Source organism: Salvelinus fontinalis, chromosome 26, assembly GCF_029448725.1.
Source record: "Salvelinus fontinalis isolate EN_2023a chromosome 26, ASM2944872v1, whole genome shotgun sequence".
Classification (NCBI taxonomy): domain Eukaryota; kingdom Metazoa; phylum Chordata; class Actinopteri; order Salmoniformes; family Salmonidae; genus Salvelinus; species Salvelinus fontinalis.
Genome location: NC_074690.1, coordinates 7,819,994 through 7,841,439, shown reverse-complemented (window position 1 = coordinate 7,841,439; position 21,446 = coordinate 7,819,994). Strand labels below are relative to the sequence as shown.

The 21,446-nt window shown below is 51.5% G+C and overlaps 1 protein-coding gene across 1 annotated transcript in view; it reads right to left on the bottom strand.

Moving 5' to 3' along the window:
* Positions 1–21,446, bottom strand: part of emilin2a (elastin microfibril interfacer 2a) — a 101,405-nt gene that overhangs the window by 56,561 nt on the left and 23,398 nt on the right. Inside the window, exons 4-6 of the mRNA XM_055882461.1 lie at positions 20,079–21,403; positions 18,802–19,416; positions 17,759–18,026 (exon numbers count right to left, since the gene is read on the bottom strand). Of these exons, the coding sequence (XP_055738436.1) occupies positions 17,759–18,026; positions 18,802–19,416; positions 20,079–21,403 (2,208 nt within the window). The remainder of the gene's footprint in view (positions 1–17,758; positions 18,027–18,801; positions 19,417–20,078; positions 21,404–21,446) is intronic.

Here is a 21,446-nt window from a genome sequence, read left to right as displayed (position 1 = left end):
ACACTAACACTAACCCTAACTACACCCAGCTAACACTAACACTAACCCTAACTACACCCAGCTAACACTAACCCTTACTACACCCAGCTAACACTAACCCTTACTACACCCAGCTAACACTAACCCTTACTACACCCAGCTAACACTAACCCTTACTACACCCAGCTAACACTAACCCTTACTACACCCAGCTAACACTAACCCTTACTACACCCAGCTAACACTAACCCTAACCCTTACTACACCCAGCTAACACTAACCCTTACTACACCCAGCTAACCCTAACACTAACCCTTACTACACCCAGCTAACACTAACCCTTACTACACCCAGCTAACACTAACCCTTACTACACCCAGCTAACCCTAACCCTAACCCTTACTACACCCAGCTAACACTAACCCTTACTACACCCAGCTAACACTAACCCTAACCCTTACTACACCCAGCTAACCCTAACCCTTACTACACCCAGCTAACACTAACCCTAACCCTTACTACACCCAGCTAACACTAACACTAACCCTTACTACACCCAGCTAACACTAACCCTAACCCTTACTACACCCAGCTAACACTAACACTAACCCTTACTACACCCAGCTAACACTAACATTAACCCTTACTACACCCAGCTAACCCTAACCCTAACCCTTACTACACCCAGCTAACACTAACCCTTACTACACCCAGCTAACACTAACACTAACCCTTACTACACCCAGCTAACACTAACCCTAACCCTTACTACACCCAGCTAACACTAACCCTTACTACACCCAGCTAACACTAACACTAACCCTTACTACACCCAGCTAACCCTAACCCTAACCCTTACTACACCCAGCTAACACTAACCCTTACTACACCCAGCTAACACTAACCCTTACTACACCCAGCTAACACTAACCCTTACTACACCCAGCTAACACTAACCCTTACTACACCCAGCTAACACTAACCCTAACCCTTACTACACCCAGCTAACACTAACACTAACCCTTACTACACCCAGCTAACACTAACACTAACCCTAACTACACCCAGCTAACACTAACACTAACCCTAACTACACCCAGCTAACACTAACCCTTACTACACCCAGCTAACCCTAACACTAACCCTTACTACACCCAATTAACCCTAACACTAACCCTTACTACACCCAGCTAACACTAACACTAACCCTTACTACACCCAGCTAACACTAACCCTTACTACACCCAGCTAACACTAACACTAACCCTTACTACACCCAGCTAACACTAACACTAACCCTTACTACACCCAGCTAACACTAACACTAACCCTTACTACACCCAGCTAACACTAACCCTTACTACACCCAGCTAACACTAACCCTTACTACACCCAGCTAACACTAACCCTAACCCTTACTACACCCAGCTAACACTAACACTAACCCTTACTACACCCAGCTAACACTAACCCTTACTACACCCAGCTAACACTAACCCTAACCCTTACTACACCCAGCTAACACTAACACTAACCCTTACTACACCCAGCTAACCCTAACCCTAACCCTTACTACACCCAGCTAACACTAACACTAACCCTAACTACACCCAGCTAACACTAACCCTAACCCTTACTACACCCAGCTAACACTAACCCTTACTACACCCAACTAACACTAACACTAACCCTTACTACACCCAACTAACACTAACACTAACCCTTACTACACCCAACTAACACTAACCCTAACCCTTACTACACCCAGCTAACACTAACCCTTACTACACCCAGCTAACCCTAACACTAACCCTTACTACACCCAGCTAACACTAACCCTAACCCTTACTACACCCAGCTAACACTAACCCTAACTACACCCAGCTAACACTAACCCTAACCCTTACTACACCCAGCTAACCCTAACACTAACCCTTACTACACCCAGCTAACACTAACACTAACCCTTACTACACCCAGCTAACACTAACCCTAACCCTTACTACACCCAGCTAACACTAACCCTTACTACACCCAGCTAACCCTAACCCTAACCCTTACTACACCCAGCTAACACTAACCCTAACTACACCCAGCTAACCCTAACCCTAACTACACCCAGCTAACACTAACCCTAACTACACCCAGCTAACACTAACCCTAACTACACCCAGCTAACACTAACCCTTACTACACCCAGCTAACCCTAACCCTAACCCTTACTACACCCAGCTAACACTAACCCTAACTACACCCAGCTAACACTAACCCTAACTACACCCAGCTACCACTAACCCTTACTACACCCAGCTAACACTAACCCTAACCCTTACTACACCCAGCTAACACTAACCCTTACTACACCCAGCTAACACTAACCCTAACCCTTACTACACCCAGCTAACACTAACACTAACCCTTACTACACCCAGCTAACACTAACCCTAACTACACCCAGCTAACACTAACCCTTACTACACCCAGCTAACACTAACCCTTACTACACCCAGCTAACACTAACACTAACCCTTACTACACCCAGCTAACACTAACCCTTACTACACCCAGCTAACACTAACCCTTACTACACCCAGCTAACACTAACCCTTACTACACCCAGCTAACACTAACACTAACCCTTAATACACCCAGCTAACACTAACCCTTACTACACCCAGCTAACACTAACACTAACCCTTACTACACCCAGCTAACACTAACCCTAACCCTTACTACACCCAGCTAACACTAACCCTTACTACACCCAGCTAACACTAACCCTAACCCTTACTACACCCAGCTAACACTAACACTAACCCTTACTACACCCAGCTAACACTAACCCTTACTACACCCAGCTAACACTAACCCTTACTACACCCAGCTAACACTAACACTAACCCTTACTACACCCAGCTAACACTAACCCTTACTACACCCAGCTAACACTAACCCTTACTACACACATGCTTAGTTTGTAAATAATGTCTGAGTGTTGGAGTGTGAACCTGGCTATACGTACATTAAAATAACAAGAAAATGGTGCCGTCTGCTTTGCTTAATTTAAGGAATTTGAAATGATTTATACTTTTACTTTTGATACTTAAGTATTCTTAAAACCAAATAGTTTTCGATTTTTACTCAAGTAGTATTTTACTGGGTGACTTTCCCTTTTACTTGAGTCATTTTCTATGAAGGTATCTTTACTTTTACTCAAGTATGACAGTTGGGTACTTTTCCCACCACTGAGTGTGGTAGTAAGGTCTCAGTTTGACTGAAAGGAAATTCACTTTCTACAGATACACTGTGGAGACATTCCAGGTCCAGGCCTCTGTCATGACATCACAGCTGAGTAGAGAGCATCTGGATTGGGGTGTGGAGCCATGAGTCTCCCCTAGTTCCCTGAACTCTCTCTCTGCTTCCCTCACCACCCAGCCTCCTCCTCTCCCTGCACTCTCTCTCTCTCTGCTCCCCTCACCACCTCAGCCTCCTCCTCTCCCTGCACACTCTCTCTCTCTGCTCCCCTCGCCACCCCAGCCTCCTCCTCTCCCTGCACTCTCTCTCTGCTCCCCTCACCACCCCAGCCTCCTCCTCTCCCTGCACTCTCTCTCTCTGCACCCCTCACCATCCCAGCCTCCTCCTCTCCCTGCACTCTCTCTCTCTGCTCCCCTCACCACCCCAGCCTCCTCCTCTCCCTGCACTCTCTCTCTCTGCTCCCCTCACCACCCAGCCTCCTCCTCTCCCTGCACTCTCTCTCTCTCTGCTCCCCTCACCACCCCAGCCTCCTCCTCTCCCTGCACACTCTCTCTCTGCTCCCCTCACCACCCCAGCCTCCTCCTCTCCCTGCACTCTCTCTCTGCTCCCCTCACCACCCCAGCCTCCTCCTCTCCCTGCACTCTCTCTCTGCTCCCCTCACCACCCCAGCCTCCTCCTCTCCCTGCTCTCTCTCTCTGCTCCCCTCACCACCCCAGCCTCCTCCTCTCCCTGCACTCTCTCTCTCTGCTCCCCTCACCACCCCAGCCTCCCCCTCTCCCTGCACACTCTCTCTCTCTGCTCCCCTCACCACCCCAGCCTCCTCCTCTCACTGCACTCTCTCTCTCTCTGCTCCCCTCACCACCCCAGCCTCCTCCTCTCCCTGCACACTCTCTCTCTCTGCTCCCCTCACCACCCCAGCCTCCTCCTCTCCCTGCACACTCTCTCTCTCTGCTCCCCTCACCACCCCAGCCTCCTCCTCTCACTGCACTCTCTCTCTCTCTGCTCCCCTCACCACCCCAGCCTCCTCCTCTCCCTGCACACTCTCTCTCTCTGCTCCCCTCACCACCTCAGCCTCCTCCTCTCCCTGCTCTCTCTCTCTGCTCCCCTCACCACCCCAGCCTCCTCCTCTCACTGCACTCTCTCTCTCTCTGCTCCCCTCACCACCCCAGCCTCCTCCTCTCCCTGCACTCTCTCTCTGCTCCCCTCACCACCCCAGCCTCCTCCTCTCCCTGCACTCTCTCTCTCTCTGCTCCCCTCACCACCCCAGCCTCCTCCTCTCCCTGCACTCTCTCTCTGCTCCCCTCACCACCCCAGCCTCCTCCTCTCCCTGCACTCTCTCTCTGCTCCCCTCACCACCCCAGCCTCCTCCTCTCCCTGCACTCTCTCTCTCTGCTCCCCTCACCACCCCAGCCTCCTCCTCTCACTGCACTCTCTCTCTCTCTGCTCCCCACACCACCCCAGCCTCCTCCTCTCCCTGCACTCTCTCTCTGCTCCCCTCACCACCCCAGCCTCCTCCTCTCCCTGCACTCTCTCTCTGCTCCCCTCACCACCCCAGCCTCCTCCTCTCCCTGCACTCTCTCTCTGCTCCCCTCACCACCCCAGCCTCCTCCTCTCCCTGCACTCTCTCTCTGCTCCCCTCACCACCTCAGCCTCCTCCTCTCCCTGCACACTCTCTCTCTCTGCTCCCCTCACCACCCCAGCCTCCTCCTCTCCCTGCACTCTCTCTCTGCTCCCCTCACCACCCCAGCCTCCTCCTCTCCCTGCACTCTCTCTCTGCTCCCCTCACCACCCCAGCCTCCTCCTCTCCCTGCACTCTCTCTCTCTGCTCCCCTCACCACCCCAGCCTCCTCCTCTCCCTGCACTCTCTCTCTCTCTGCTCCCCTCACCACCCCAGCCTCCTCCTCTCCCTGCACTCTCTCTCTGCTCCCCTCACCACCCCAGCCTCCTCCTCTCCCTGCACACTCTCTCTCTGCTCCCCTCACCACCCCAGCCTCCGCCTCTCCCTGCACACTCTCTCTCTGCTCCCCTCACCACCCCAGCCTCCGCCTCTCCCTGCACACTCTCTCTCTGCTCCCCTCACCACCCCAGCCTCCGCCTCTCCCTGCACACTCTCTCTCTCTGCTCCCATCACCACCCCAGCCTCCTCCTCTCCCTGCACACTCTCTCTCTCTGCTCCCCTCACCACCCCAGCCTCCTCCTCTCCCTGCACTCTGTCTGTTCAGGGTGAGGTGAGAAGAGAGGCAGTGTTCAGGGAACTAGGGGAGACTCATGGCTCCACACCCCAATCCAGATGCTCTATACTCAGCTGTGATGTCATGACAGAGGCCTGGAGCTGGAATGTCTCCACAGTTTTGACTACTATAGAGAGAGATCCTCTCTATGAGGCCCAGCAGGACAGGGGGACAGGAGGAGACCCTCTCTATAAGGCCCAGCAGGACACACAGACAGGGGGACAGGAGGAGACCCTCTCCATGAGGCCCAGCATGACACACAGACAGGGGGACAGGAGGAGACCCTCTCTATGAGGCCCAGCAGGACACACAGACAGGGGGACAGGAGGAGACCCTCTCTATGAGGCCCAGCAGGACACACAGACAGGGGGACAGGAGGAGACCCTCTCTATAAGGCCCAGCAGGACACACAGACAGGGGGACAGGAGGAGACCCTCTCCATGAGGCCCAGCAGGACAGGGGGACAGGAGGAGATCCTCTCTATAAGGCCCAGCAGGACACACAGACAGGGGGACAGGAGGAGACCCTCTCTATAAGGCCCAGCAGGACAGGGGGACAGGAGGAGACCCTCTCTATAAGGCCCAGCAGGACACACAAACAGGGGGACAGGAGGAGACCCTCTCTATGAGGCCCAGGAGGACACACAGACAGGGGGACAGGAGGAGACCTTCTCTATGAGGCCCAGCAGGACACAGAGACAGGGGGACAGGAGGAGACCCTCTCTATGAGGCTCAGCAGAACAGGGGGACAGGAGGAGACCATCTCTATGAGGCCCAGCAAGACACACAGACAGGGGGACAGGAGGAGACCCTCTCTATGAGGCCCAGCAGGACACACAGACAGGGGGACAGGAGGAGACCCTCTCCATGAGGCCCAGCAGGACACACAGACAGGGGGACAGGAGGAGACCCTCTCTATGAGGCCCAGCAGGACACACAGACAGGGGGACAGGAGGAGACCCTCTCCATGAGGCCCAGCAGGACACAGACAGGGGGACAGGAGGAGACCCTCTCTATGAGGCCCAGCAGGACACACAGACAGGGGGACAGGAGGAGACCCTCTCTATGAGGCCCAGCAGGACACACAGACAGGGGGACAGGAGGAGACCCTCTCTATGAGGCCCAGCAGGACACACAGACAGGGGGACAGGAGGAGACCCTCTCCATGAGGCCCAGCAGGACACAGACAGGGGGACAGGAGGAGACCCTCTCTATGAGGCCCAGCAGGACACACAGACAGGGGGACAGGAGGAGACCCTCTCTATGAGGCCCAGCAGGACACACAGACAGGGGGACAGGAGGAGACCCTCTCTATGAGGCCAGGCAGGACACACAGACAGGGGGACAGGAGGAGACCCTCTCCATGAGGCCCAGCAGGACAGGGGGACAGGAGGAGATCCTCTCTATAAGGCCCAGCAGGACACACAGACAGGGGGACAGGAGGAGACCCTCTCTATAAGGCCCAGCAGGACAGGGGGACAGGAGGAGACCCTCTCTATAAGGCCCAGCAGGACACACAAACAGGGGGACAGGAGGAGACCCTCTCTATGAGGCCCAGCAGGACACACAGACAGGGAACAGGAGGAGACCCTCTCTATGAGGCCCAGGAGGACACACAGACAGGGGGACAGGAGGAGACCTTCTCTATGAGGCCCAGCAGGACACAGAGACAGGGGGACAGGAGGAGACCCTCTCTATGAGGCTCAGCAGAACAGGGGGACAGGAGGAGACCATCTCTATGAGGCCCAGCAAGACACACAGACAGGGGGACAGGAGGAGACCCTCTCTATGAGGCCCAGCAGGACACACAGACAGGGGGACAGGAGGAGACCCTCTCCATGAGGCCCAGCAGGACACACAGACAGGGGGACAGGAGGAGACCCTCTCTATGAGGCCCAGCAGGACACACAGACAGGGGGACAGGAGGAGACCCTCTCCATGAGGCCCAGCAGGACACAGACAGGGGGACAGGAGGAGACCCTCTCTATGAGGCCCAGCAGGACACACAGACAGGGGGACAGGAGGAGACCCTCTCTATGAGGCCCAGCAGGACACACAGACAGGGGGACAGGAGGAGACCCTCTCTATGAGGCCCAGCAGGACACACAGACAGGGGGACAGGAGGAGACCCTCTCCATGAGGCCCAGCAGGACACAGACAGGGGGACAGGAGGAGACCCTCTCTATGAGGCCCAGCAGGACACACAGACAGGGGGACAGGAGGAGACCCTCTCTATGAGGCCCAGCAGGACACACAGACAGGGGGACAGGAGGAGACCCTCTCTATGAGGCCCAGCAGGACACACAGACAGGGGGACAGGAGGAGACCCTCTCCATGAGGCCCAGCAGGACAGGGGGACAGGAGGAGATCCTCTCTATAAGGCCCAGCAGGACACACAGACAGGGGGACAGGAGGAGACCCTCTCTATAAGGCCCAGCAGGACAGGGGGACAGGAGGAGACCCTCTCTATAAGGCCCAGCAGGACACACAAACAGGGGGACAGGAGGAGACCCTCTCTATGAGGCCCAGCAGGACACACAGACAGGGAACAGGAGGAGACCCTCTCTATGAGGCCCAGGAGGACACACAGACAGGGGGACAGGAGGAGACCTTCTCTATGAGGCCCAGCAGGACACAGAGACAGGGGGACAGGAGGAGACCCTCTCTATGAGGCTCAGCAGAACAGGGGGACAGGAGGAGACCATCTCTATGAGGCCCAGCAAGACACACAGACAGGGGGACAGGAGGAGACCCTCTCTATGAGGCCCAGCAGGACACACAGACAGGGGGACAGGAGGAGACCCTCTCCATGAGGCCCAGCAGGACACACAGACAGGGGGACAGGAGGAGACCCTCTCTATGAGGCCCAGCAGGACACACAGACAGGGGGACAGGAGGAGACCCTCTCCATGAGGCCCAGCAGGACACAGACAGGGGGACAGGAGGAGACCCTCTCTATGAGGCCCAGCAGGACACACAGACAGGGGGACAGGAGGAGACCCTCTCTATGAGGCCCAGCAGGACACACAGACAGGGGGACAGGAGGAGACCCTCTCTATGAGGCCCAGCAGGACACACAGACAGGGGGACAGGAGGAGACCCTCTCCATGAGGCCCAGCAGGACACAGACAGGGGGACAGGAGGAGACCCTCTCTATGAGGCCCAGCAGGACACACAGACAGGGGGACAGGAGGAGACCCTCTCTATGAGGCCCAGCAGGACACAGACAGGGGGACAGGAGGAGACCCTCTCTATGAGGCCCAGCAGGACACACAGACAGGGGGACAGGAGGAGACCCTCTCCATGAGGCCCAGCAGGACACACAGACAGGGGGACAGGAGGAGACCCTCTCTATGAGGCCCAGCAGGACACACAGACAGGGGGACAGGAGGAGACCCTCTCTATGAGGCCCAGCAGGACACACAGACAGGGGGACAGGAGGAGACCCTCTCTATGAGGCCCAGCAGGACACAGACAGGGGGACAGGAGGAGACCCTCTCTATGAGGCCCAGCAGGACACACAGACAGGGGGACAGGAGGAGACCCTCTCCATGAGGCCCAGCAGGACACACAGACAGGGGGACAGGAGGAGACCCTCTCCATGAGGCCCAGCAGGACACACAGACAGGGGGACAGGAGGAGACCCTCTCATATTCATATTAACCTTTAAAAACCTCTTCATCAGTTAAAGCAGACTAACATTCCTTCCCCGTGGCTGAACAACCCTATGGCCTATTCCTTACATTTCTCCATTTCCTCACATCTAAACCAATCAGATTGAACCTCTCCATGTCCAAGCGCTCCATACAGGGGATTACTTCCAGGAAACAGCTTCTTCAGAGAGGAAACACGGCGCTGGCTGCATATTCGTTTTCCAGTTATCCATGTCTCTAGTATGACTTTATCTCCGTAGCCCATATTGACACAGCTGTCTGCAGGTCACAGGCTTTAGGAGGAGCTGGGAGTGGAACCCTAACCCTAACCCTAAAACAGACTCTGTGTCTTTAGGAGGAGCTGAGAACAATGACCCTAAAACAGACTCTGTGTCTTTAGGAGGAGCTGAGAACAATGACCCTAAAACAGACTCTGTGTCTTTAGGAGGAGCTGAGAACAATGACCCTAAAACAGACTCTGTGGCTTTCAAACTGAGCTCATTTTTCCATCTATCCCTGTTAATTATCTGGACGGTCTAGGACCCAACATCCCAATGAATTAATGAATCCCTCCATCCATCCAAACAAGCAATACATGGTCACAGGGCCCAAGCTTCCTGCCATCCATGACCTCTATACCAGGTGGTGTCAGAGGAAGGCATTAAAAATTGTCAAAGACTCCAGCCACCCTAGTCATAGACTGTTCTGTATATAACCTCCACATTGACTCTGTACCGGTACCCCCTGTATATAGCCTCCACATTGACTCTGTACCGGTACCCCCTGTATATAGCCTCCACATTGACTCTGTACCGGTACCCCCTGTATATAGCCTCCACATTGACTCTGTACCGGTACCCCCTGTATATAGCCTCCACATTGACTCTGTACTGGTACCCCCTGTATATAGCCTCCACATTGACTCTGTACCGGTACCCCCTGTATATAGCCTCCACATTGACTCTGTACCGGTACCCCCTGTATATAACCTCCACATTGACTCTGTACCGGTACACCCTGTATATAGTCTCCACATTGACTCTGTACCATAACACCCTGTATATAGCCTCCACATTGACTCTGTACCATAACACCCTGTATATAGCCTCCACATTGACTCTGTACCGGTACCCCCTGTATATAGCCTCCACATTGACTCTGTACTGTAACCCCCTGTATATAGCCTCCACATTGACTCAGTACCGTAACACCCTGTATATAGCCTCCACATTGACTCTGTACCGTAACACCCTGTATATAGCCTCCACATTGACTCTGTACCGGTACACCCTGTATATAGCCTCCACATTGACTCTGTACCGTAACACCCTGTATATAGCCTCCACATTGACTCTGTACCGTAACACCCTGTATATAGCCTCCACATTGACTCTGTACCGGTACCCCCTGTATATAGCCTCCACATTGACTCTGTACCGGTACCTCCCTGTATATAGCCTCCATATTGACTCTGTACCATAACACCCTGTATATAGCCTCCACATTGACTCTGTACTGGTACCCCCTGTATATAGCCTCCACATTGACTCTGTACCATAACACCCTGTATATAGCCTCCACATTGACTCTGTACTGGTACCCCCTGTATATAACCTCCACATTGACTCTGTACCGGTACACCCTGTATATAGTCTCCACATTGACTCTGTAAAATAACACCCTGTATATAGCCTCCACATTGACTCTGTACCTTAACACCCTGTATATAGCCTCCACATTGACTCTGTACCGGTACACCCTGTATATAGCCTCCACATTGACTCTGTACCGTAACACCCTGTATATAGCCTCCACATTGACTCTGTACCGTAACACCCTGTATATAGCCTCCACATTGACTCTGTACCGGTACCCCCTGTATATAGCCTCCACATTGACTCTGTACCGTAACACCCTGTATATAGCCTCCACATTGACTCTGTACCGGTACCCCCTGTATATAGCCTCCACATTGACTCTGTACCGGTACCCCTTGTATATAGCCTCCACATTGACTCTGTACCGGTACCCCCTGTATATAGCCTCCACATTGACTCTGTACCGGTACCCCCTGTATATAGCCTCCACATTGACTCTGTACTGGTACCCCCTGTATATAGCCTCCACATTGACTCTGTACCGGTACCCCCTGTATATAGCCTCCACATTGACTCGGTACCAGTGCCCCCTGTATATAGCCTCCACATTGACTCTGTACCGGTACCCCCTGTATATAGTCTCCACATTGACTCTGTACTGGTACCCCCTGTATATAGCCTCCACATTGACTCTGTACCGGTACCAAATGTATATAGTCTCCACATTGACTCTGTACCGGTACCCCCTGTATATAGCCTACACATTGACTCTGTACCGGTACCCCTGTATATAGCCTCCACATTGACTCTGTACTGGTACCCCCTGTATATAGCCCCCACATTGACTCTGTACCGGTGCCCCCTGTATATAACCTCCACATTGACTCTGTACCAGTACCCCCTGTATATAGCCTCCACATTGACTCTGTACCGTAACACCCTGTATATAGCCTCCACACTGACTTAGTACCGGTACCCCCTGTATATAGCCTCCACATTGACTCTGTACCGTAACACCCTGTATATAGCCTCCACATTGACTCTGTACCGGTACCTCCTGTATATAGCCTCCACATTGACTCTGTACCGGTACCCCCTGTATATAGCCTCCACATTGACTCTGTACCGTAACACCCTGTATATAGCCTCCACATTGACTCTGTACCGGTACCCCCTGTATATAGCCTCCACATTGACTCTGTATCGTAACACCCTGTATATAGCCTCCACATTGACTCTGTACCGGTACCCCCTGCATATAGCCTCCACATTGACTCTGTACCGGTACCCCCTGTATATAGCCTCCACATTGACTCTGTACCGGTACCCCCTGTATATAGCCTCCACATTGACTCTGTACCGGTACCCCCTGTATATAGCCTCCACATTGACTCTGTACCGGTACCCCCTGTATATAGCCTCCACATTGACTCTGTACCGGTACCCCCTGTATATAGCCTCCACATTGACTCTGTACCGGTACCCCCTGTATATAGCCTCCACATTGACTCTGTACCGGTACCCCCTGTATATAACCTCCACATTGACTCTGTACCGTAACACCCTGTATATAGCCTCCACATTGACTCTGTACCGGTACCCCCTGTATATAACCTCCACATTGACTCGGTACTGGTACCCCCTGTATATAGCCTCCACATTGACTCTCTACCGGTACCCCCTGTATATAGCCTCCACATTGACTCTGTACCGTAACACCCTGTATATAGCCTCCACATTGACTCTGTACCGTAACACCCTGTATATAGCCTCCACATAGGCTACCTGCCTCCCCTACACTCTAACTACTAGACTACCTGCCACCTCTACACTCTAACCACTAGGCTACCTGCCTTCCCCCTCTAACCACTAGGCTACCTGCCTCCCCCCTCTAACCACTAGGCTACCTGCCTCCCCCCTCTAACCACTAGGCTACCTGCCTCCAACCTCTAACCACTAGGCTGCCTGCCTCCCCCCTCTAACCACTAGGCTACCTGCCTCCCCTACACTCTAACCAATAGGCTACCTGCCGCCTCTACACTCTAACCACTAGGCTACCTGCCTCCCCCCTCTAACCACTAGGCTACCTGCCTCCCCCTCTAACCACTAGGCTACCTGCCTCCCCCTCTAACCACTAGGATACCTGCCTCCCTCCCTCTAACCACTAGGCTACCTGCCTCCCCTACACTCTAACCAATAGGCTACCTGCCTCCCCTACACTCTAACCAATAGGCTACCTGCCTCCCCCTCTAACCACTAGGCTACCTGCCTCCCCCTCTAACCACTAGGCTACTTGCCTCCCCCTCTAACTACTAGGCTACTTGCCTCCCCCTCTAACTACTAGGCTACTTGCCTCCCCCTCTAACCACTCAGTAATCTCCTCTATGAAGACTGGGGGTCAGCCTGATGAACCAAACTACTCATTAGTCTCCTCCATGAAGACTGGAGGTCAGCCTGATGAACCAAACTACTCAGTAATCTCCTCCATGAAGACTGGGGATCAGCCTGATGAACCAAACTACTCAGTAATCTCCTCCATGAAGACTGGGGATCAGCCTGATGAACCAAACTACTCAGTAATCTCCTCCATGAAGACTGGAGGTCAGCCTGCTGAACCAAACTACTCAGTAATCTCCTCCATGAAGACTGGGGGTCAGCCTGATGAACCAAACTACTCAGTAATCTCCTCCATGAAGACTGGGGGTCAGCCTGATGAACCAAACTACTCAGTAATCTCCTCCATGAAGACTGGAGTTCAGCCTGATGAACCAAACTACTCAGTAATCTCCTCCATGAAGACTGGGGATCAGCCTGATGAACCAAACTACTCAGTAATCTCCTCCATGAAGACTGGGGGTCAGCCTGATGAACCAAACTACTCAGTAATCTCCTCCATATAGACTGGGGGTCAGCCTGATGAACCAAACTACTCAGTAATCTCCATGAAGACTGGGGATCAGCCTGATGAACCAAACTACTCAGTAATCTCCTCCATGAAGACTGGAGGTCAGCCTGATGAACCAAACTACTCAGTAATCTCCTCCATGAAGACTGGGGGTCAGCCTGATGAACCAAACTACTCAGTAATCTCCTCCATGAAGACTGGGGGTCAGCCTGATGAACCAAACTACTCAGTAATCTCCTCCATGAAGACTGGGGGTCAGCCTGATGAACCAAACTACTCAGTAATCTCCTCCATGTAGCCTGGGGGTCAGCCTGATGAACCAAACTACTCAGTAATCTCCTCCATATAGACTGGGGGTCAGCCTGATGAACCAAACTACTCAGTAATCTCCTCCATGAAGACTGGGGGTCAGCCTGATGAACCAAACTACTCAGTAATCTCCTCCATGAAGACTGGGGGTCAGCCTTATGAACCAAACTACTCAGTAATCTCCTCCATGAAGACTGGGGGTCAGCCTGAGGAACCAAACTACTCAGTAATCTCCTCCATTAAGACTGGGGTTCAGCCTGATGAACCAAACTACTCAGTAATCTCCTCCATGAAGACTGGGGGTCAGCCTGATGAACCAAACTACTCAGTAATCTCCTCCATGAAGACTGGGGATCAGCCTGATGAACCAAACTACTCAGTAATCTCCTCCATGAAGACTGGGGTTCAGCCTGATGAACCAAACTACTCAGTAATCTCCTCTATGAAGACTGGGGGTCAGCCTGATGAACCAAACTACTCAGTAATCTCCATGAAGACTGGGGGTCAGCCTGATGAACCAAACTACTCAGTAATCTCCTCCATGAAGACTGGGGGTCAGCCTGATGAACCAAACTACTCAGTAATCTCCTCCATGAAGACTGGGGATCAGCCTGATGAACCAAACTACTCAGTAATCTCCTCCATGAAGACTGGGGGTCAGCCTGATGAACCAAACTACTCAGTAATCTCCTCCATATAGACTGGGGGTCAGCCTGATGAACCAAACTACTCAGTAATCTCCATGAAGACTGGGGGTCAGCCTGATGAACCAAACTACTCAGTAATCTCCTCCATGAAGACTGGAGGTCAGCCTGATGAACCAAACTACTCAGTAATCTCCATGAAGACTGGGGGTCAGCCTGATGAACCAAACTACTCAGTAATCTCCTCCATGAAGACTGGGGGTCAGCCTGATGAACCAAACTACTCAGTAATCTCCTCCATGAAGACTGGAGGTCAGCCTGGTGAACCAAACTACTCAGTAATCTCCTCCATGAAGACTGGGGGTCAGCCTGATGAACCAAACTACTCAGTAATCTCCTCCATGAAGACTGGAGGTCAGCCTGATGAACCAAACTACTCAGTAATCTCCTCCATGAAGACTGGGGGTCAGCCTGATGAACCAAACTACTCAGTAATCTCCTCCATGAAGACTGGGGGTCAGCCTGATGAACCAAACTACTCAGTAATCTCCTCCATGAAGACTGGGGGTCAGCCTGATGAACCAAACTACTCAGTAATCTCCTCCATGAAGACTGGGGATCAGCCTGATGAACCAAACTACTCAGTAATCTCCTCCATGAAGACTGGGGTTCAGCCTGATGAACCAAACTACTCAGTAATCTCCTCTATGAAGACTGGGGGTCAGCCTGATGAACCAAACTACTCAGTAATCTCCATGAAGACTGGGGGTCAGCCTGATGAACCAAACTACTCAGTAATCTCCTCCATGAAGACTGGGGGTCAGCCTGATGAACCAAACTACTCAGTAATCTCCTCCATGAAGACTGGGGGTCAGCCTGATGAACCAAACTACTCAGTAATCTCCTCCATGAAGACTGGGGGTCAGCCTGATGAACCAAACTACTCAGTAATCTCCTCCATGAAGACTGGGGTTCAGCCTTATGAACCAAACTACTCAGTAATCTCCTCCATGAAGACTGGAGGTCAGCCTGATGAACCAAACTACTCAGTAATCTCCTCCATGAAGACTGGGGGTCAGCCTGATGAACCAAACTACTCAGTAATCTCCTCCATGAAGACTGGGGTTCAGCCTTATGAACCAAACTACTAAGTAATCTCCTCCATGAAGACTGGAGGTCAGCCTGATGAACCAGACTACTCAGTAATCTCCTCCATGAAGACTGGGGATCAGCCTGATGAACCAAACTACTCAGTAATCTCCTCCATATAGCCTAACTCTGACACACTCACATTTAAAATACAAAAAATAAAACAATGCTATGTGATTACTGATCAGTTAATTTGTACATTTATAATTAGTAGGTTTTGTTATCTGTTTTAACAAAGCTTTATATTTTTGTACTTACAGTTGAAGTGTGAAGTTTACATACACTTAGGTTGGAGTGATTAAAACTCGTTTTTCAACCACTCCACAAATGTCTTGTTAACAAACTATAGTTTTGGCAAGTAATTTTTCCAACAATTGTTTACAGACATATTATTTCATTTATAAATCCCTGTATCACAATTCCAGTGGGTCAGAAGTTTACATACACTAAGTTGACTGTGCCTTTAAACAGCTTGAACAATTACAGAAAATTATGTCATGGCTTTAGAAGCTTCTGATAGGCTAATTGACATCATTTGAGTCAATTGGAGGTGTACCTGTGGATGTATTTCAAGGCCTACCTTCAAACTCAGTGCCTCGTTGCTTGACATCATAGAAAAAATCTAAAGAAATCAGCCAAGACCTCAGAAAAAAAATTGTAGACCTCCACAAGTCTGGTTCATCCTTGGGAGCAATTTCCAAACGCCTGAAGGTACCACGTTCATCTGTACAAACAATAGTACGCAAGTATAGACACCATGGGACCACGCAGCCGTCATACCGCTCAGGAAGGAGACACGTTCTGTCTCCTAGAGATGAATGTACTTTGGTGCCAAAAGTGCAAATCAATCCCAGAATAACAGCAAAGAACCTTGTGAAGATTCTGGAGGAAACGGGTACAAAAGTATCTATATCCACAGTATAACGAGTCCTATATCGACATAACCTGAAAGGCCGCTCAGCAAGGAAGAAACCACTGCTCCAAAACCGTCATAAAAAAGCCAGACTATGGTTTGCAACTGCACATGGGGACAAAGATCGTACTTTTTGGAGAAATGTCTTCTGGTCTGATGAAACAAAAATAGAACTGTTTGGCCAGAACGACCATCGTTATGTTTGGAGGAAAAAGGGGGAGGCTTGCAAGACAAAGAACACCATCCCAACCGTGAAGCATGGGGGTGGCAGCATCATGTTGTGGGAGTGCTTTGCTGCAGGAGGGACTGGTGCACTTCACAAAATAGATGGCATCATGAGGAGGAAAATCATGTGGATGTATTGAAGCAACATCTCAAGACATCAGTCAGGAAGTTAAAGCTTGGTAGCAAATGGGTCTTCCAAATGGACAATGACCCCAAGCATACTTCCAAAGTTGTGGCAAAATGGCTTAAGGACAACAAAGTCAAGGTATTGGAGTGGCCATCACAAAGCCCTGACCTCAATCCCACAGAAAATTTGTGGGCAGAACTGAAAAAGCGTGTGCGAGCAAGGAGGCCTACAAACCTGACTCAGTTACACCAGCTCTGTCAGGAGGAATGGGCCAAAATTCACCCAACTTATTGTGGGAAGCTTGTGTAAGGCTACCCAAAACGTTTGACCCAAGTTTAAAGGCTACCAAATACTAATTGAGTGTGTGTAAATTTCTGACCCACTGGGAATGTGATGAAGAAATAAAAGCTGAAATAAATCATTCTCTCTACTATTATTCTGACATTTCACATTCTTAAAATAAAGTGGTGATCCTAACTGATCTAAGACAGGGAATTTTTACTTGGATTAAATGTCAGGTATTGTGAAACTGAGTTTAAATGTATTTGGCTAAGGTATGTAAACTTCCGACTTCAACTGTATGTATTGTATATAGTTTACTGTGGTGTGGTTTTTATACAAGCCCCTGAGCTTCCAACCACACCTGCACACCGTTTATACGTTTTATCTGTAGTGTTGTTGATCACTTGTTTTCGTTGGTACAAATAAATTAAACTACACAGTAACAAATCCCTCCATTCATCCATCCATCGTCTCCAGTATACTACTGACCTGTCTCTCTGGCGTTGGTGTCAGTGCTCCTGGTCTGTAGTGTCTTTAGGGAGGTCTCTAGGGTGGTGATGTCAGCAGCCTGTCTTTCCAGCATGGTGTTGACCCGGCTGACGTGGTGCCACAGCCCAGCGACGTGCTTCTCCAACCCCTCCTTCACCCCCCGCACCCTGGCCGACACCCCGTCCAGCTGAACACACACTTTCTCCAGGCGCTGGACACGCCCCTCCACCCCAGACACACCAGAGCAACGCTGAAGCTCTGTCTGCACCTAAAAAGAAGAAGAGCAATCTTAATATTTGTGGATGTCAATGAAATTACAACAAGATATCAACACAGATAACAGTGTAAACCACTAACTAATAACTGACTACTAGATAACTAACTGTCTAGTGAGATAACAGACTACTAGATAACTAACTGTCTAGTGACATAACAGACTACTAGATAACTAACTGTCTAGTGACATAACAGACTACTAGATAACTAACTGTCTAGTGACACAACAGACTACTAGATAACTAACTGTCTAGTGACATAACAGACTACTAGATAACTAACTGTCTAGTGAGATAACAGACTACTAGATAACTAACTGTCTAGTGAGATAACAGACTACTAGATAACTAACTGTCTAGTGACATAACAGACTACTAGATAACTAACTGTCTAGTGAGATAACGGACTACTAGATAACTAACTGTCTAGTGACATAACAGACTACTAGATAACTAACTGTCTAGTGACATAACAGACTACTAGATAACTAACTGTCTAGTGACACAACAGACTACTAGATAACTAACTGGTTAGCGAGATAACGGACTACTAGATAACTAACTGGTTCCTAAGATAACAGACTACTAGATAGCGACCTGGTTAGTGAGATAACAGACTACTAGATAACTAACTGGTTAGTGAGATAACAGACTACTAGATAACTAACTGGTTAGTGAGATAACGGACTTCCTGATAACTACCTGGTTAGTGAGATAATGGACTACTAGATAACTGGTTCCTAAGATAACAGACTACTAGATAACTACCTGGTTAGTGAGGTTGTCCAGTTTGGTTCTCAACTCCTCCACCTGGCTGCTTCCCTCCACCTCTCCTCTGGGGACCATTACACCCTCAGATGCACTCTGGATCCTGCCTGGACCGATGGTAGTGGCACCAAACCCTTCCCCTGGCCGGGCCCCTGCTTTGACCCCTGACCCAACCTGGCAGCAGGTGTTGTAGGTGGTGTTAATCCTGGTGAGGTCCTGGGTGTACCTGCTCAGAGAGTCCCCCAGCCCTGTCACTGCCCCCCCCAGACCCCCCACATTGTCCTGCAGGATTACCATCCCCCTCTGGAGGTCCTCCACCGTCTTAAAGCTCCGCTTCTGCCCTGCCATTTGCCTGTCTATAATCTCCTCCAGCTCTCTCAGTTTGTCAGAGTTGGCCGTCACATCTGTTTGGAGAATATCCAGATCGTTACAACAGAGCTTCAGGTCCTTCACCACACTGTCCAGAAGAACAGGGTGGGAGGAAGCTCCAGGGTTGGTGTTGGGAAACCCTCCGGTGTTAGGTCCTCCACCACAGCCGGTAGCACAGAGCTCAGCCACAGCGGTCACCTTGTCATCCAGACCCTGCAGAAGAAACTTGTTGTTGTTCAACTCAGCCTGCAGAAGAGAACAAAACAGAATCTGTTACCATGGACACATTATACAAACACACTGCCATGTGCAGTGCAGCGCTCCTCAAGTGTACAATGGCTGGAGATGGTACCTGGGATCTGAGACCAGCAGCCCTCCGGTTGCCAGATCATCTCCCACTTTCTATCACCAGGTCTGGGATTAAAACCAGCAACCCTCTGGTTGCCAGACCATCTCCCACTTTCTATCACCAGGTCTGGGATTAAAACCAGCAGCCCTCCGGTTGCCAGATCATCTCCCACTTTCTATCACCAGGTCTGGGATTAAAACCAGCAACCCTCTGGTTGCCAGACCATCTCCCACTTTCTATCACCAGATCTGGGATTAAAACCAGCAGCCCTCCGGTTGCCAGATCATCTCCCACTTTCTATCACCAGGTCTGGGATTAAAACCAGCAGCCCTCCGGTTGCCAGATCATTTCCCACTTTCTATCACCAGGTCTGGGATTAAAACCAGCAGCCCTCCGGTTGCCAGATCATCTCCCACTTTCTATCACCAGGTCTGGGATTAAAACCAGCAACCCTCTGGTTGCTAGTTAATCTCCCACTTTCTATCACCAGGTCTGAGATTAAAACCAACAACGTTCCGAAAACTGGTCTTCCTCTACCCTAGTTGTCTACCTACAGTACCTGAAGGTCCACGCTCCCTCCTCCTCCAACAGGATATGACTCGTTGTTCATCTCGACCAGCATGGTGGTAAACTGGTCTTCCAGTACGTTTACTCGTTCCTCCAGCAGCTGTCGTAGCTCCGTCCCCTGCTCAGCTACTGCCCGGGTCAGCTTCTCCTCCACGTAGAAACAGTGGACCTCCGCGTTCTGCTCTGTCACATTCAGACGCGCCTCTAACTCCTCCAGCCGAGACCCCACCTCTCCCTCTAGTCCTAACCCCTCCACCTCTAACCCCTTTCCCTCTAGCTCCCCCCGTGGAGAGGACAGGTACTGCAGCTCATTGTCCATGCGGGCATTCAGGACGCGATGGGCTTCCGCCACACGCTCCAGCTCCCTCCACAGGTCAGAGAGGTTACCACGCTGGACAGCTGGTAGGATACCTGGAGGCTGGTTATCCTGTCTAGCCAGGTCGGTCTGTCTGGCAGGGGCAGTTTGTCTAAGGCTGGGTTTGGGATCAGTCTGTCTAACATTAGGTTTGGGGTCAGTCTGTCTGAGTGTCCGGCCGGGCTGGTCGGAAGCAGTGATGTCCAGTCTCAACTCCCTGATCTCTTCCTTTAGCTGCTCCTTCTTGTCCACCATCTCAGTCAGACTGAGCAGTCCTCTCTCCCGCTCCTCCTCACACCTCCTCTCCATCAACTGGATCCTTCCATCACAGGATTTCTGCAGCTTCTCCACCTCCTTCCCTATCCTCTCCTCTATCGTTCTCTCCATGCTGTCCTCCATGTTCTTCCTCAGGAAGCCCAGCTGCCTGTCCATGTATTTCTCTAGTAGCTCCTCCAGGTCAGCAGGGGCTCCACCCCCAACAGGGTCTTGCTGTGTCTGAGAGGCATCAAGCAGCAGGCGGATATGACCGCTGTGTGAGGTCACGGTACCTCTCAGCTCCTCCAGAGCCTCCTCTTTACTCTTCAGAGAGGTGTTGACATCATCCAACCTGGCCAGGACCTTTTCCAGCCCCCTGTCCCCCTGGACTGGCCCCCTGGTGGCCTGGTGCCCGTCGATCACTGACCCCTGGTGGTTGTCTGATGGTACTGCGGCCTGCTCTATATCGGGGGCGTGGACACTGTCGGGGGTCACAGCGCGGAGGTTGTTGAGCAGGGTGACCAGCATCTTGGAGGTGTCCTCCTGCAGGTCAGATCTCAGAGTGGAGCTCAGCCCAGTCATCGCATCCTGCAGCGCCCCCACTGTTTGGGAGAGGCGCTGCACCTCCCCCTCCAGGAGACGCACCCTGTCTCTGTCTGCTCCTCCATGCCTCCCCTCGTACACCCCCGTCTCCCTCCTCTCTGGCCCTGAGACAGAGGACACAGTTAAGTCAATACAACACATTAACAC